This window comes from Salmo trutta, unplaced genomic scaffold (assembly GCF_901001165.1).
Source record: "Salmo trutta unplaced genomic scaffold, fSalTru1.1, whole genome shotgun sequence".
NCBI lineage: Eukaryota > Metazoa > Chordata > Actinopteri > Salmoniformes > Salmonidae > Salmo > Salmo trutta.
Window position 1 is genome coordinate 114,142 of NW_021823258.1, and position 15,859 is coordinate 130,000.

At 45.7% G+C, this 15,859-nt stretch overlaps 1 protein-coding gene and 1 long non-coding RNA gene across 3 annotated transcripts in view; both read right to left on the reverse strand.

The window, feature by feature from the left end:
* The window catches only part of LOC115189971 (CCR4-NOT transcription complex subunit 2), a 71,278-nt gene extending 60,998 nt beyond the window's left edge, over positions 1-10,280 (reverse strand). The window contains exon 1 of one of the 2 annotated variants that reach the window (XM_029748496.1): positions 10,125-10,280. In XM_029748496.1, coding sequence (XP_029604356.1) covers positions 10,125-10,232 — 108 coding nt within the window. In that variant the 5' untranslated portion in view covers positions 10,233-10,280. Of the gene's footprint in view, positions 1-9,770; positions 9,832-10,124 lie in introns of those variants that run through there. The other variant, XM_029748497.1, reaches the window with a different exon arrangement.
* Positions 10,281-13,983: 3,703 nt separating this feature from the next.
* LOC115189964 (uncharacterized) lies at positions 13,984-14,648 on the reverse strand. Its single transcript, XR_003877073.1, has 2 exons — positions 14,561-14,648; positions 13,984-14,319 (listed from the first exon to the last, which is right to left on the reverse strand). It is a non-coding gene; the product is annotated as an uncharacterized LOC115189964 (long non-coding RNA).
* Between the last annotated feature and the right edge of the window lie 1,211 nt (positions 14,649-15,859).

Consider the following 15,859-nt stretch of genomic DNA (forward strand, 5'->3'; position numbering starts at 1 on the left):
ACCTATAGACCACCTGACTGTAGTCTAGTAGACCTCTAGACCACCTGACTGTAGTCTAGTAGAAGAGGTGACCTCTAGACCACCTGACTGTAGTCTAGTAGACCTATAGACCACCAGACTGTAGTCTAGTAGAAGAGGTGACCTATAGACCACCTGACTGTAGTCTAGTAGAAGAGGTCTAGACCACCTGACTGTAGTCTAGTAGACCTATAGACCACCTGACTGTAGTCTAGTAGACCTATAGACCACCTGACTGTAGTGATTTATCACGTTCTAAATTCTGCAAGGCCTTGGACAGGCGCCGTTAGTTCTTGACAAGACCGACCGAGCTGTGTAGCATCCTGTCCAAACCCATCCACAGTAAGTCTACTTAGCATCCCAGATGGCAACCTACACCCTGTATAGTGCACTACTTTAGACCAGGGCTTGTGGGCTCTGGTCAAAAGTAGTGCACTACGTAGGGAATAGGGTGCATTTTGGGATACAGCCAGCGTATCAGCTAAGGAAGCAGATTAAAGAGATTCTGTGAGAAGCTAGCCAATCAGTATCTGTACTGCAGTGAATACTAATGGGACCCATTTATCATGTGTTTTTCCTGACTAAAGGGGCTAGCCCAACTTGTTCCTCTGCTATGCCTCAGATGGATACGAGATCAGAACACAAGGATTAGTCACACAAATAGAGAAGAGAAAACAACGCAGTAGCCAGCCTAGTTACATCATGTTAATGACATTTCCTTGGTACATTTTCATCTGGACAGAAATAAATAAAAATCGTCAAGACGGGGGAAATGAGGCAGCTTATATCGTCAAGACGGGGGAAATGAGGCAGCTTATATCGTCAAGACGGGGGGAAATGAGGCAGCATATCGTCAAGACGGGGGGAAATGAGGCAGCATATCGTCAAGACGGGGGAAATGAGGCAGCATATCGTCAAGACGGGGGAAATGAGGCAGCATATCGTCAAGACGGGGGGAAATGAGGCAGCATATCGTCAAGACGGGGGGAAATGAGGTAGCATATCGTCAAGACGGGGGAAATGAGGCAGCATATCGTCAAGACGGGGGAAATGAGGCAGCATATCGTCAAGACGGGGGAAATGAGGCAGCATATCGTCAAGACGGGGGAAATGAGGCAGCATATCGTCAAGACGGGGGAAATGAGGCAGCATATCGTCAAGACGGGGGAAATGAGGCAGCATATCGTCAAGGCGGGGGAAATGAGGCAGCATATCGTCAAGACGGGGGAAATGAGGCAGCATATCGTCAAGACGGGGGAAATGAGGCAGCATATCTTCAAGACGGGGGAAATGAGGCAGCTTATGTGCCCACAGTAGCATGAAGTAAAGGCCATCTGTGCTGCTACCCATGGTACATACTGCTGTACCCAGGCAGCGCCCTGCTCCACTGGATCCACAGACACAGCACTGCCGTGAGCAGAACTCATACCAGGTGTGTCTTCAGTCAGACATCTGTTTCCCCAACATGACAGACCTCCAGCAGTGAGAATGTGCAATACTGCAACTCCAGGCTCTCCTAGGTGTGTCCAACAACACGTATCCCTAAAGATAGACTGGCCCTACCGACGACAAACCAGTCTGTCACCATTTCCATTCATGCTGGTTGCAGAACACTGGAGTGTTAAAAACAAAAGGACCAAAGAGACTGAACACATTCAGCCTACAGAATGTCATGGTCATAACATAAGGGTTGTTAGGATGAAGACAGACACACTGGTTATAGGAGAGGAAATCTGACCCACTCTGTCCTTCTCTGGGGAACTACAGATTACACACAAACACCAAGAGAGGGAGGGAGACACCAAGAGCGGGAGACACCAAGAGCGGGAGACACCAAGAGCGGGAGACACCAAGAGCGGGAGACACCAAGAGAGTGAGACAGAGGGAAATGAGAGTGAGACACAGAGGGAAATGAGAGTGAGACACAGAGGGAAGAAAAGAGAGCGTGGTCACGTCAACAGTGCAGCCAACTGGATTGTAAGGACAGCCTACAGCTCAACATATGGAAATTAACCTACTGTACACAAGCTCAACAAGGACCCTGGTACCCAATATGGAAATGAATCTACTGTACACAAGCTCAACAAGGACCCTGGTACCCAAACATAACTAATATTGTTATAGTCAAGGACCGTCAATATTTGGTGCTGTAACAACTGACCTGACAGAGCTCAGAGGTGCCACATTCATGACTGTTTTTTGTTATGATTGTTTGTGGCCAGATTGTAGAATGTGGGTCAGAGTCAGGGGACGACAGGGGCCCAGCAGAGCAGAGTGGAGGAGAGGTAAGTAACAGCTGTAACACGGTGGGGGGGGGAATCAGAAGTAGTCCCATCCCAGACAGACAGACTGAACAGACAGACAGACTGAACAGACAGACAGACTGAACAGACAGACAGACTGAACAGACAGACAGACTGAACAGACAGACTAGGCCAGGGCCATGTAACTGGAGAGGACAGAGCACTGAGCAGTCCCCTAACCTCTGCCTGTCTTCCTGGGAACATCCCCTATTCCCTAGACAACTAGTTTAGACCAAGCCCATATGACTCCGGTAAAGAAACTAGTGCACTTTATAGGGAGCCATTTGGGACACAGAATATGTCTGACCTGACTGAACTGCTCTACAAATGAAGACAGGCTAGATCAAGTCCCAGGCCCTCCATATGGGTAGATAACTATCCCCGAACTAGAGGATAGGACAACATCACATGAAACCCCTTCATTAATAACAAATGAGTGATTCAGTCTTCAGACTACGTGGTCAGATATCCCACCTCTGGAACAATGCTGGCCAGGCTAAAAAGGAGTGATCTGGGCAAGCTGCCTTCTGGCAACAGATAAACCACCATGGGAGTATTCATCAAGTCTACAGGGACTTCCAGAGGGGTTTTAGAGAGAGTAGTTAAGACAGGGAAGGCAGTAGTGTAGTCAGGGACTTCCAGAGGGGTTTCAGAGAGAGTAGTTAAGACAGGGAAGGCAGTAGTGTAGTCAGGGACTTCCAGAGGGGTTTTAGAGAGAGTAGTTAAGACAGGGAGGGCAGTAGTGTAGTCAGAGACTTCCAGAGGGGTTTCAGAGAGAGTAGTTAAGACAGGGAAGGCAGTAGTGTAGTCAGAGACTTCCAGAGGGGTTTTAGAGAGAGTAGTTAAGACAGGGAAGGCAGTAGTGTAGTCAGAGACTTCCAGAGGGGTTTTAGAGAGAGTAGTTAAGACAGGGAAGGCAGTAGTGTAGTCATCTCTATTGTCAAGAGATAGAAACAGAAGAACAAAGCGATGCATAGGCCACTACACCATAGAAATAGCATCTCATTCTAGTAGGGTTGTGACAAGTACCAGCACCGTGGCACAACAATGCCTGATCTTCCACGGCAGAAAGAAAACCAAGGTGATTCTGGGTGACACCATAAAGGGGTGCTCGTCACGGGGAGGCCGGTAGCCTAGCGGTTAAGAGCGTTGGGCCAGTAACCGAAAGGTCGCTGGTTAGAATCCACGAGCCGGCTCAGTGGAAACAATATGCCGTTCCAACAACAACTGTTCCCCGGGCAGCGATGACGTGGATTAAGGCAGCCTCTGATTCAGAGGGTTAAATGAGGAAGACACATTTCAGTTGTACAACTGACTAGGTCTCCCCTTTCAACGTTAGGACTGTTTTCCTCAACTGACTAGGTCTCCCCTTTCAACGTTAGGACTGTTTTCCTCAACTGACTAGGTCTCCCCTTTCAACGTTAGGACTGTTTTCCTCAACTGACTAGGTCTCCCCTTTCAATGTTAGGACTGTTTTCCTCAACTGACTAGGTCTCCCCTTTCAATGTTAGGACTGTTTTCCTCAACTGACTAGGTCTCCCCTTTCAACGTTAGGACTGTTTTCCTCAACTGACTAGGTCTCCCCTTTCAACGTTAGGACTGTTTTCCTCAACTGACTAGGTCTCCCCTTTCAACGTTAGGACTGTTTTCCTCAACTGACTAGGTCTCCCCTTTCAACGTTAGGACTGTTTTCCTCAACTGACTAGGTCTCCCCTTTCAATGTTAGGACTGTTTTCCTCAACTGACTAGGTCTCCCCTTTCAGCGTTAGGACTGTTTTCCTCAGGAAACAGAGTCGGCTTCATGTTTTATTTCCTCTGAGGATGGCGAGCGATAGTGGTATCCTGACAACCCTACATTCTAGTTCTGTGGGCAACACAGGAGTGGTGAATCTGGTGCGAGCGCAGAATGAAATGGTGTGGTGTGGTGAATCTGGTGCGAGAGCAGTATGAAATGGTGTGGTGAATCTGGTGCGAGCGCAGTATGAAATGGTGTGGTGAATCTGGTGCGAGCGCAGAATCAAATGGTGTGGTGAATCTGGTGCGAGCGCAGTATGAAATGGTGTGGTGAATCTGGTGCGAGCGCAGAATGAAATGGTGTGGTGAATCTGGTGCGAGCGCAGAATCAAATGGTGTGGTGAATCTGGTGCGAGCGCAGAATGAAATGGTGTGGTGAATCTTGTGCGAGAGCAGAATGAAATGGTGCGGTGAATCTGGTGTGAGAGCAGAATGAAATGGTGTGGTGAATCTGGTGTGAGAGCAGAATGAAATGGTGTGGTGAATCTGGTGTGAGAGCAGAATGAAATGGTGTGGTGAATCTGGTGTGAGTGCAGAATGAAATGGTGTGGTGAATCTGGTGCGAGCGCAGAATGAAATGGTGTGGTGAATCTGGCGCGAGAGCAGTATGAAATGGTGTGGTGAATCTGGTGTGAGAGCAGAATGAAATGGTGTGGTGAATCTGGTGTGAGAGCAGAATGAACTCCCCATCTATTCCACTACAGAAAGGAGGACAACCTGAAGACTACTTACACCAGAATGTCTCTGTCCCTCTCTTCCCCATCATCTACTCCACACTAGTAGAGGACACCTTCCTTTAGGCTGCCCTGCTCTGTCCTGTCCTGCCCTGTCCTGCTCTGTCCTGCCGTGTCCTGCCGTGCCCTGCTCTGTCCTGCCGTGTCCTGCCGTGCCCTGCTCCGTCCTGCCGTGCCCTGCTCCGTCCTGCCGTGCCCTGCTCTGTCCTGCCCTGCTCTGTCCTGCCCTGCTCTGTCCTGCCCTGCTCTGTCCTGCCGTGCCCTGCTCTGTCCTGCCGTGCCCTGCTCTGTCGTGCCCTGCCCTGCGCTGTCCTGCCGTGCCCTGCTCTGTCCTGCCGTGTCCTGCCGTGCCCTGCTCCGTCCTGCCGTGCCCTGCTCCGTCCTGCCGTGCCCTGCTCCGTCCTGCCGTGCCCTGCTCCGTCCTGCCGTGCCCTGCTCCGTCCTGCCGTGCCCTGCTCCGTCCTGCCGTGCCCTGCTCCGTCTTGCCGTGCCCTGCTCTGCCCTGCCCTGCTCTGCCGTGCTCTGTCCTGCCGTGCTCTGTCCTGCCGTGCCTTGCCCTGCTCTGCTCTGCTCTGCCGTGCCCTGCTCTGCCCTGCGCTGCGCTGTCCTGCCGTGCCCTGCTTTGCGCTGTCCTGCCCTGCTCTGCGCTGTCCTGCTCTGCGCTGCCCTGCCCTGTCCTGCCCTGCACTGTCCTGCCCTGCCCCGTTCCGCTCCGCCCCGCTCTGTCCCGACGCGCCCCGTTCTGCTCTGTGTCTCATTGACACTGATGACTATGACACCTATACTGGGTCTGGTTAAATGGACCCATTTGGCTGTGTGACAGGAGGCCTTGGTTCAGAGCTCACTGAAACATAGCTCCTGCCAGGGAGGCAGCTCAAGACAAGCGCTGCTGGTTGATTGACACACTAACAATGGTAGTGTACTATACAGCCCTTGTTTATGGCACTGCACAGAGGTGATGCTGCTACAACAAGCAACTACTATTCTACAGTATTCAGTTGTATTGTTCCTTTCTGGTTGATGTTGATTAGGAGTCCTGTGATTGAATATTTTCTGGTAATATATATTTTTTTACATCCAGCCCCAAGAGGTGCATATGAACAAAAGTATGTGGACACCTGCAAGTCGAACATCTCATTCCCTTCGCTGCTATAACAGCCTCCACTCTTCTGGGAAGGCTTTTCACTAGATGTTGGAACATTGCTGTGGGGGACTTGCTTCCATTCAGCCACAAGAGCGTTAGTGAGGTCAGGCACTGATGTTGGGCGATTAGGCCTGGCTCGCAGTCAGCGTTCCAATTCATCCTAAAGGTGTTTGATGGGGTTTAGGTCAGGACTCTGCAGGCCAGTCAAGTTCTTCCACACTGATCTCGACAAAGCATTTCTTTATGGACCTTGCTTTGTACGCGGGGGAATTGTCATGCTGAAACAGTGAAGAGCCTTCCCCAAACTGTTGCCACAAAGTTGGAAGCACAGAATTGTCTAGAATGTCATTGTATGCTGCAGTATTAAGATTTCCCTTCACTGGAACTAAAGGGTCAAGCACGAAACATGAAAAACAGCCTCAGATCATTATTCCTCCTCCACCAAACTTTACAGTTGGCACTATGCAGTCAGACAGGTAGCATTCTGCTGGCATCAAAGTGTTAAACAAAACAAAATATATCTTCCATTTGAGATTCTTCAAAGAACCCAACATTTGCACTGATGACAGCTTTGGAAACTCTTGGCATTCTCTCAACCAGCTTAACCTGGAATGATTTTCCAACAGTCTTGGAGTTCCCTCATATTCTGAGCACTTGTTGGCTGCTTTTCCTTCACTCTGCGGTCTAACTCATCCCAAACCATCTCAATTGGGTTGAGGTTGGGTAATTGTGGAGGCCAGGTCATCTGATGCAGCACTCCATCACTCTCCCTCTTGGTCAAATAGCCCTTAGACTGCCTGGCTATGTGTTGGGTCATTGCCCTGTTTAAATCTCAAATTTGGACTCAACAGACCAAAGGACAGATTTCCACAGTTTAATATCCATTGCTCATGTTTCTTGGCCCAAGCAAGCCTCTTATTATTGGTGTCCCTCAGTACAGTTTTTTTTTGCAGCAATTTGACCATGAAGGCCTGATTCACGCTGTCTCCTCTGAACAGTTGATGTTGAGATGTGTTCTCTTTGCTTATTTGAGCTGTTCTTTTACCAAATAGGGCTATCTTCTGTATACCCCCCTACCTTGTCACAACACAACTGATTGGCTCAAAGGCAATAAGGAAACAAATTCCACAAATTAACTTTTAAGAAGTCCCACCTGTTAATTGAAATGTATTCCAGGTGACTACCTCATGAAGCAGGTTAAGAGAATGCCAAGTGTGCGCAAAGCTGTCATCAAGGCAAAGGGTGGCTACTTTGAAGAATCTCAAATATATGTTGATTTGTTTAACACTTTTTTGGTTACTACATGATTCCATGTGTTATTTCATAGTTTAGATGTCTTCACTATTATTCTACAATGTAGAAAATAGTAAAAACAAAATAAAGAAAAACCCTGTAATAAGTAGTGTGTCCAAACTTTTGACTGGTCCTGTATACATTTTAGAATAAGGCTGTAATGTAACAAAATGTGGATAAGGTCCAGGGGTCTGAATACACTGTATATCTAAACAAATACGCTTAATCCTCCCCCACCAACCCCACAGCCAGCACCACCGCCCCCACAGCCAGCAGTACCGCCGCCCGCCCCTACCCAGCAGTACCGCCACTAAACACGGGTTATCCTACTTCCAGCGTTTCCAGAGGGGATTTTGGTCAATATGTGCAACTTTTTTCTTAATACGCATCACTGATTCACTAAAAAGACCTGAATCACACCGTCTGTCTGTTAGGGCAGATCAAACAGCCTGGGCCTGGCACACCTGCTCTTCTGTTGCTGCCTGCCTGCACAGCTCTTTGGTTTGACTCCTCTGAAGCAGTTCACATTGATGTGGTTCAGCAACTGTTTTAACTACTGAGCCAGGTATGATGCTAGGCTGAGGATCCATCCCAAACCCATAGACCTTGGCTACAGCTTAGGGGCTTTTAATACTTACAAAATATGTCAAGTAACATCTGCCTGGCTTCCACATCAGATGTGCAGCTTATCTGTTTACAGTATCCTTACATTTGTCTTGAATGTGGACCCTTGAAGACCCATTGGATCTCTCCTTGGTACTGCATGTTCTTTGGCAGTAGTAATGACATCAAGGGCTGTTGACTAGCTTGTGTTTTAATAGAAACACATGTATGACCCAACTGAAGACAGAACAACAATATGTGGCTGCTGACCCCTCTGCTTCCACAGCCTTTGTACACTAGACAGCCAGGGCACGCGCACACAATCTGGGACTACACTAATGACAAATGTTGGGGACTGTTAGTGCACTGTTAAAATGTAGGCTATTACCAGCAGTGGGTCACAACAAATGTTCTGGATTCAAAGAGATGAAGCCACACTCCTCACACCACACGCCAATCAAAATAAACAGTAAGTGGACGGGCCAAGCAGAATTAGAAACATACAGCCTACTTTAGAGAAGGCTGAATTGATTAACACAATAAAAAAATAAGACTTGATTTATTAATAAAGTGCATTCTGGTCATTAAAGACGCGATCTTCCAAAGGGACAATGATGGAAAAAGCAGTAGTTCAGAGAAACAAAGACCTAAAAAGGCATTAAAAAATATACATTATTGAAACCTTTTAGGCATGAATAATTTCATTTGACCCTATCTAAAAAAATGATTATTTTGTCATTAGCGATAACACTGAGGAAATCAGACAGTCACCTTCACATCAATCACCATTCTGATTGCTGTCAGCCCTCACTTTGCTAAATTACAGATTCACTGACTGACTCAACCAACCCAAATACATAACAAATAGACTAGTGTTCACTGGAATATAAAAACACAATGGGGCCTAAATGCATTACATCCACAGCTGGAAGTCCTGGACAGAAACACAGAGTTGTGCTGAAGAAATGTTTGCTAATTTAGAGTATGTATATTCTTTCTAATAGCTATTTCATTTAAGTCAAGTCCTCCAAATCACTACCTGCAACCAAAACAAGACCTTTCCCTGAGTGTCAATGCAGATACATAGCTGGTAGACCTTGTAACAGACCTTTGAAACAGACAGTCATGAGTCTTATTCCTTTAGCTACACCATCATGTAATACCACAGCATGTAGCTACTCCTGAAAAGTCATTTCTCTCCAGACCAAGGACAACACAGGCTAATGCTTTGTACTCTGATCCTAGAGACTACTGGATGAACTGACGGCATGGGGAAATCATGATATTATCGTTTAGGTATTGTGTGTGTTGAGTGGCTAACTACGTGGCTTGGAAGTTACCTTAAATAGCTACTGTGTTGTCAGAAGTACCAGTAGGCTACTTTGGCTAACAACTCATGCAACTAGCCAGGCTTAACTGGCAAACATTCAATGGAACACGATGCGTTTAGGCTGAAGTTTGATTCCGTTCCGCTTGATAGAGAACTGGGAAACTTGAAATAAGTAGTTAATTCACTGGCTAGATAAAGTTGGATGAATGAACACTTCGGTTGCACGGATTAGCAAAGTCGGCTAACTAGAAGCACCAGAACTAAATTACACATAGAACCATAACACAAACACCAGAAGAGGTAACGTTGGCAAGTTAGAGAAGCATTTTATTGATACGGTAACATTAGCTGAACACAACCAAATCATCATGATAAGCGACAATAACCAAATGTATAGCCCAGATATTTGTGGATGTTTGATGCGATTCGCAATAGTTAGATCAGTGAACATTAACGTTAGCTGTTCGCTAAGCAGAGCTAGCAAGCTAACCAAAATACGCGCTAGCTAGTTTTACTTGAATAGCTCATTGAAAACGGTTACTTAACTATACCTGTAATGAAATCACCTCCATAAAAACGGGATAAATCAGCTAACTAGCTGGCCGGCTTGCAAAACATCAGTAGGACTCAATGTTCAAACCTTGGGATAACTATTTGACTACAGCAAAGGGGGAGGGCTGCTGTGCGGATCGGGCCTGTCTTGGTTCTCTGTCGCTCTCAATTTGTACAGCCCCAGACAAAACCCAAAACGATAAGGCAAAAGGTCGGATTACACCGCGACCACTCGCCCAATTTCCACCAAACCGGCGTCGCTGGGTGCCAAAATAATGCCGGTTCGACATGCAACGCGTCCCTGGTGGAGCATCGTGGATATTTTTAAAGGAAAAAACAGAGAAAAAACTCACCGCATTAATTTCTCTTCTCGCAGATCCAAGATGGCGGTGTACTCTAACATCGAGGATGCTGGGAATGCAGCCTTTCCCCTCTGACCCTGCCTCTACCTCCAGAGCCATCTCCTGTTGCCGTGCTGGGTGGATGCTCTTTCTGCGACTGTTGCCACCGTAGAATCGTCTCCCTCGCTTCATTTTCTTCTCTAAACAGACCGTGAAACATGTTACGTGACCGAGCAGGATCTATATAGACATCGAAGACGTGAATTGTGACGTAGCCTATGAAATGGCATTAGAAATGTGACATTAAATGTAAATACTTTTTTCATCACCCCACCTTTCATCACAGAACATCACTGTTTTGTCATTTGTTGCAGCCAAAATTATACACATGTACGTGAACAATTTGATAGTTTGCTAATTGCAATTCATTCTCAGTTGCAGGGGTCATGGGCTAAAAAGTGATGATGATTTTGATGATTGTGATGATGATATGGAGACACTGTCCCAATCCATCACATTTTGGAATATAGTTTAACATTATATTGAAATGATATAACTAACTTTAATGTGCAAGATGCCCAACCATTTTGTATGTATTGTCTGTTTTCTTTGACAGATAGCCACCATTCAGTGTTTATCCTCTTTTAATCGGACAGTTTTCAGGTTATAAATAAAAGATAATGCTCTTTTGAGGCAACAAGAGATGTTAATAGATGAGCTAGTGTTATAACCGCTCCAGTTCACTCACTCATAACTCAACCTCGTCTACACAGAACATTACATAAACCGCAACAAATATTTCATTCAATCTTCTTTTTCCGCTTTTATGGGAAATACAAGGTCACAGTAAATATTGCATGATGAATCTCACATATATTTCAATGTAATATGGAGATCAGTTGCATTTCTACATGTCTAGTGTCATTTATTGATTATGGCACAAGTTATTTTAATACACAAAAGATGGAGACACCTGCTGGATGCTGCTCGTGCTTCTGTTGACTTCCCCCTGTTGGTAAGGAAGTGAACTACTATAGGTCTGTTCATTCAGCATGCTGAGCGTACAGTTACTGTAGCATCAGCATACCCTGCTGTTGCCCACTTTCACTTTGCATCATTCATTCACACCTCTTGCATGTTTAGGCCAACATCTTTGTTCCCTAGGTGGAACTAGAGTCTATATCTAATTGAATTCATCTGGCCATTGTGTTGTTGTTTCTCAATGGTCAGGTCGTCTGTTGATGTTAACCAGACTATGCTTCGGTTGACCTATAGCTTTCTGTTCGGGCAGCTCTACAATAGCTAGATATCCTCTCTTCTCCTCCAGACCAAGACAGGTCTCAATGGGCCAGTGACAGGAGCGATAAGGGACTAACTGAAAAGGAAGAGAATGTGTTAACTGATGCTAGTCCAGGTGTATATAATGCATTCTGCCAGAGCCAACCCATTCAGCATGAATGAAACGTGAGCATGATGAGTACCTGCCATAACCTGCCACCTGGTTTCAACAGTCACCTAAAAGGAACTTTCATTGGTCGCGTTCCCCTGCTCAGACGTTGCATGCATTAACCAATGGTTGCGTGCCACGTCATCGACTGTGCTGTCGGGCACCAGATGGCTCTAACATATGTGGTTAGCTGATAGGTTAAATATCTATCCAGGCGTTGTGTAAGATCTGGCTTCAGCAACATCTGAGTATGGGTACATGAACATTGTCTTAAAAAACAAATATGGCCACTCAGAGCAGACAGTGGAGCAGGGTAATTAACTAGATATGACAAATTATTCCATTCTACAAGGCTGAATGAAGACACAGTTATTAATTAATGTATTTATTTTTAAACATGGCTGCGTTGGCTTGAGCTCTTGAAGTGGTGGATTACACTGTGAGGAGGGAGGGAGGGAGGGATGGGTGTTGGGTGGAAGGTAGAGCAGCCGAGCTATCTGTCTGATTAGCGAACTGTCAGTCACAGGCTTCCTAACCTATCACATTGAACGCAGCTTAGAGAGAGACAGCAACCAATGTGAGAAAATAAACCCACGCTAATTGTTGTGAAGTTAAGATGAGGTGCAGCAAATTCATCCATAATGGAGGAAATGAAGTTGACACACGACTACGAGCTTGGGGTTTTCTAAAAATCGACTTTTCTTTAGTTCTGTATAAGAGCCAGTTCATAAGGTAATGGGTTCCAAACAGAGGACATTTGTCACAACAAACAAAAACTTTACAAAAAGATAAAACTGTATCAGACCCCTTTGACTTTTTCCACATTTTGTTAGGTTACAGCCTTATTTTAAAATTGATTCAACAGTTTCCCCCCCTCATCAATCTACACACATTACCACATAATTACAAAGCAAAAATGTTTTTTTGAAATTTTTGCACATTTAAAAGAAAGAAACGGAAACATACCATTTTCATAAGTATTCACACCTTTTACTCAGTACTTTGTTGAAACACCTTTGGCAGCGATTGCAGCCTCAAGTCTTCTTGGGTGTGACGCTACAAGCTTGGTACACCTGTATTTGGGGAGTTCCTCCCATTCTTCTCTGCAGATCCTCTCATGCTCTGTCAGGTTGGATGGGTAGCGTCACTGCACAGCTATTTTCAGGTCTCTCCAGAGATGTTCAATCGGGTTCATTTCCAGGCTCTGGCTGGGACACTCAAGGACATTCAGAGACTTGTCCCGAAGCAACTCCTGCGTTGTCTTGGCTGTGTACTTAGGGTCGTTGTCCTGTTGGATGGTGAACCTTCGCCCCATTCTGAGGTCCTGAGCGCTTTGGAGCAGGTTTTCATCAAGGATCTCACTGTACTTTGCTCCATTCATCTTTGCCTCGATCCTGACTAGTCTCCAAGTCCCTGCCACTGAAAAACATCCCCACAGCATGTTGCTGCCACCACCATGCTTCACCGTAGGGATGGTGCCAGGTTTCCTCCAGACGTGACGCTTGGCATTCAGGCCAAAGAGTTCAATCTTGGTTTCATCACACCAGAGAATCTTGTTTCTCATGGTCTAAGAGTCTTTAGGTGCCTTTTGGAAAACTCCAAGCAGGCGGTCATGTGTATTTTACTGAGGAGTGGCTTCGGTCTGGCCTCTCTACCAGGCCTGATTGGTGGAGTACTGCAGAGATGGTTGTCCTTCTGGAAGGTTCTCCCATCTCCACAGAGGAACTCTAGATCTCTGTCAGTGACCATCGGGTCCTTGGTCACCTCCTTGACCAAGGCCCTTCTCCCCCATTTGCGTCTTCCATTTAATAATGATGGAGGCCACTGTGTTCTTGGGGAACTTCAATACTGCAGAAATGTTTTGGTACCCTTCCCCAGATCTGTGCCTACAACACAATCCTGTCTTGGAGCTTTACGGACAATTCCATCAAATCAAATCGACCTCATGGCTTGGTTTTTGCTCTGACATGCACTGTCAACTGTGGGACCTTATTTAGACTGGTGTTTGCTTTCCAAATCATGTCCAATCAATTTAATTTACCACAGGTGGACTGCAATCAAGTTGTAGAAACATCTCAAGGATGATCAATGGAAACACGATGCACCTGAGCTCAATTTCGAGTCTCATAGCAAAGAGTCTGAATACTTATGTAAATAAGTTTTTTTTAAACATTTTTAATACATTTGCAAAAATGTCTAACAACCTGTTTTCTCTGTGTCATTATGGTGTATTGTGATGTCATTATGGTGTATTGTGATGTCATTATGGTGTATTGTGATGTCATTATGGTGTATTGTGACGTCATTATGGGGAATTGTGTGTACATTACTGAGGATTTTTTATTTTATTTAATCAATTTTAGAATAAGGCTGTAACGTAACAAAATGTGGAAAAAGTCAAGGAGTCTGAATACTTTCCGAAGGCACTGTATATCAGTATATTGGCAAAGTAAGAAATACTGGAGAGAGAGCATATAGATATCCAAATCTTTTTTTCAACGCAGTACAGAATGTTAAAGAAGCAGCGCTCAGCAGGACTTGTGAGTTACATAGTCCCGTGTCCCACAGTGGTACATGGAAGTGGAACCGATGAACTGTCACAAGAATCCTCCCAGACTGCACTCCGATTCTACTTCCTCTTCTTCTCATCGCTGCCACTTCTTCTTGTTCTTCCTGTTACTGTTGCCTTTTCCAACAGTCTGAATAGGGAGACAGTAGATGTGCATAGGGATGTTCTTGTAATAGCTGGTTACAACTGGCCTGGCAAAACATAGAGAGTCAGCATGGTATAAATACAGAGACACAGCATATGTAGAAGGTAAGAGACTGTACTACCAGGTATCAACAGGTTACCAGTAGGTTATCTCCTTAGAGAGGAGCACAACGGCCCTTATTATAATGAAGTATATGTCCTTGAAAATGAAAGGCTATCTCATAAATTCGTACTACAGTATCATATCTGGAGAGAAAAAAAGATATTTGTAAAGTGTGTAGTACGTACTTTTTGAGGCGCTGGTTGAGCTGAAGGAAACACAGTGTCCTCCAGCGTAGCCTGTTGTCCTCCTGTATTATAACGTTCAGCTGTCTCTTTCTCACCACCTCCCTGCGAAGGCTGTCTACCAGCTCCTCCTCGATACGCGCCAGCTGCACAGCAGAGAGCCCAGGGAGACTCATTTTACTATCGACATCACCGCTTTAGTTAACTACAGTGAGTTATAGCTGTGGTTCTTCTGTATGTTGACTGCAAGGGGATTCTGCATAGATAAATAGACCAAGACGGCTTTGCCAAAAGGGTACATTACAAACTGAATGGACTTCTAGCATTCAGAAGCACTGTCCTCCTCCTGATCTCAGGACAAAAACTTGTCAACCAACATGTATCCCACCCAAACACACAGAAGAGAAACCCCTCGCTGCTCGCTCACACAAAAAAACATGTGTTCTAGCTTGAGGACGACTTATCGACACCACAAAGGACTCATTCTCCATTTCCAGTGGGCTGTGGTCCAGACACCATTTCAGACAGAACATCTTAATGGGATTCTGGCTCGGCCTTGAGTTTCCAATCTGCTTCATTCTCACATAACAACCCTCCAACTGGGCAACAACATGGTGGTCATTTCAGCCAGCACAAAGCCCAGAGGCTTTATGACTGCAGTTGTGAATGAACAGAGACAAACTCTCTGAAACCAGATGTTATGATCCTCATCTGTTGAGGTTAAACTAACATAAAAATACTGTATGTTGGGTAGATCATATTCAATTCCATTTGTAAAGGATTCCCCACCACGGTCCAATGAGACAGATGGAATCTAAAGATGTATTTTAGTGGATTTATTTCCCTCTTCTCTCTGTCTCCATCAGCCAGATAACAACCCTGTAAGATGGCTGAGATAAGACATGATGATGACGGTCAGTACAGCCTCTATAGCATTATCCCCTCTCACAGTCAGTACAACCTCTATAGCGTTAGCCTCTATAGCGTTATCCCCTCTCACAGTCAGTACAGTCTCTATAGCGTTAGCCTCTATAGCATTATCCCCTCTCACAGTCAGTACAACCTCTATAGCGTTAGCCTCTATAGCGTTATCCCCTCTCACAGTCAGTACAGCCTCTATAGCGTTATCCCCTCTCACAGTCAGTACAGCCTCTATAGCGTTATCTCCTCTAACAGTCAGTACAGCCTCTATAGCGTTATCCCCTCTCACAGTCAGTACAGCCTCTATAGCGTTATCCCCTCTCACAGTCAGTACAGCCTCTATAGCGTTATCCCCTCTCACAGTCAGTACAGCCTCTATAG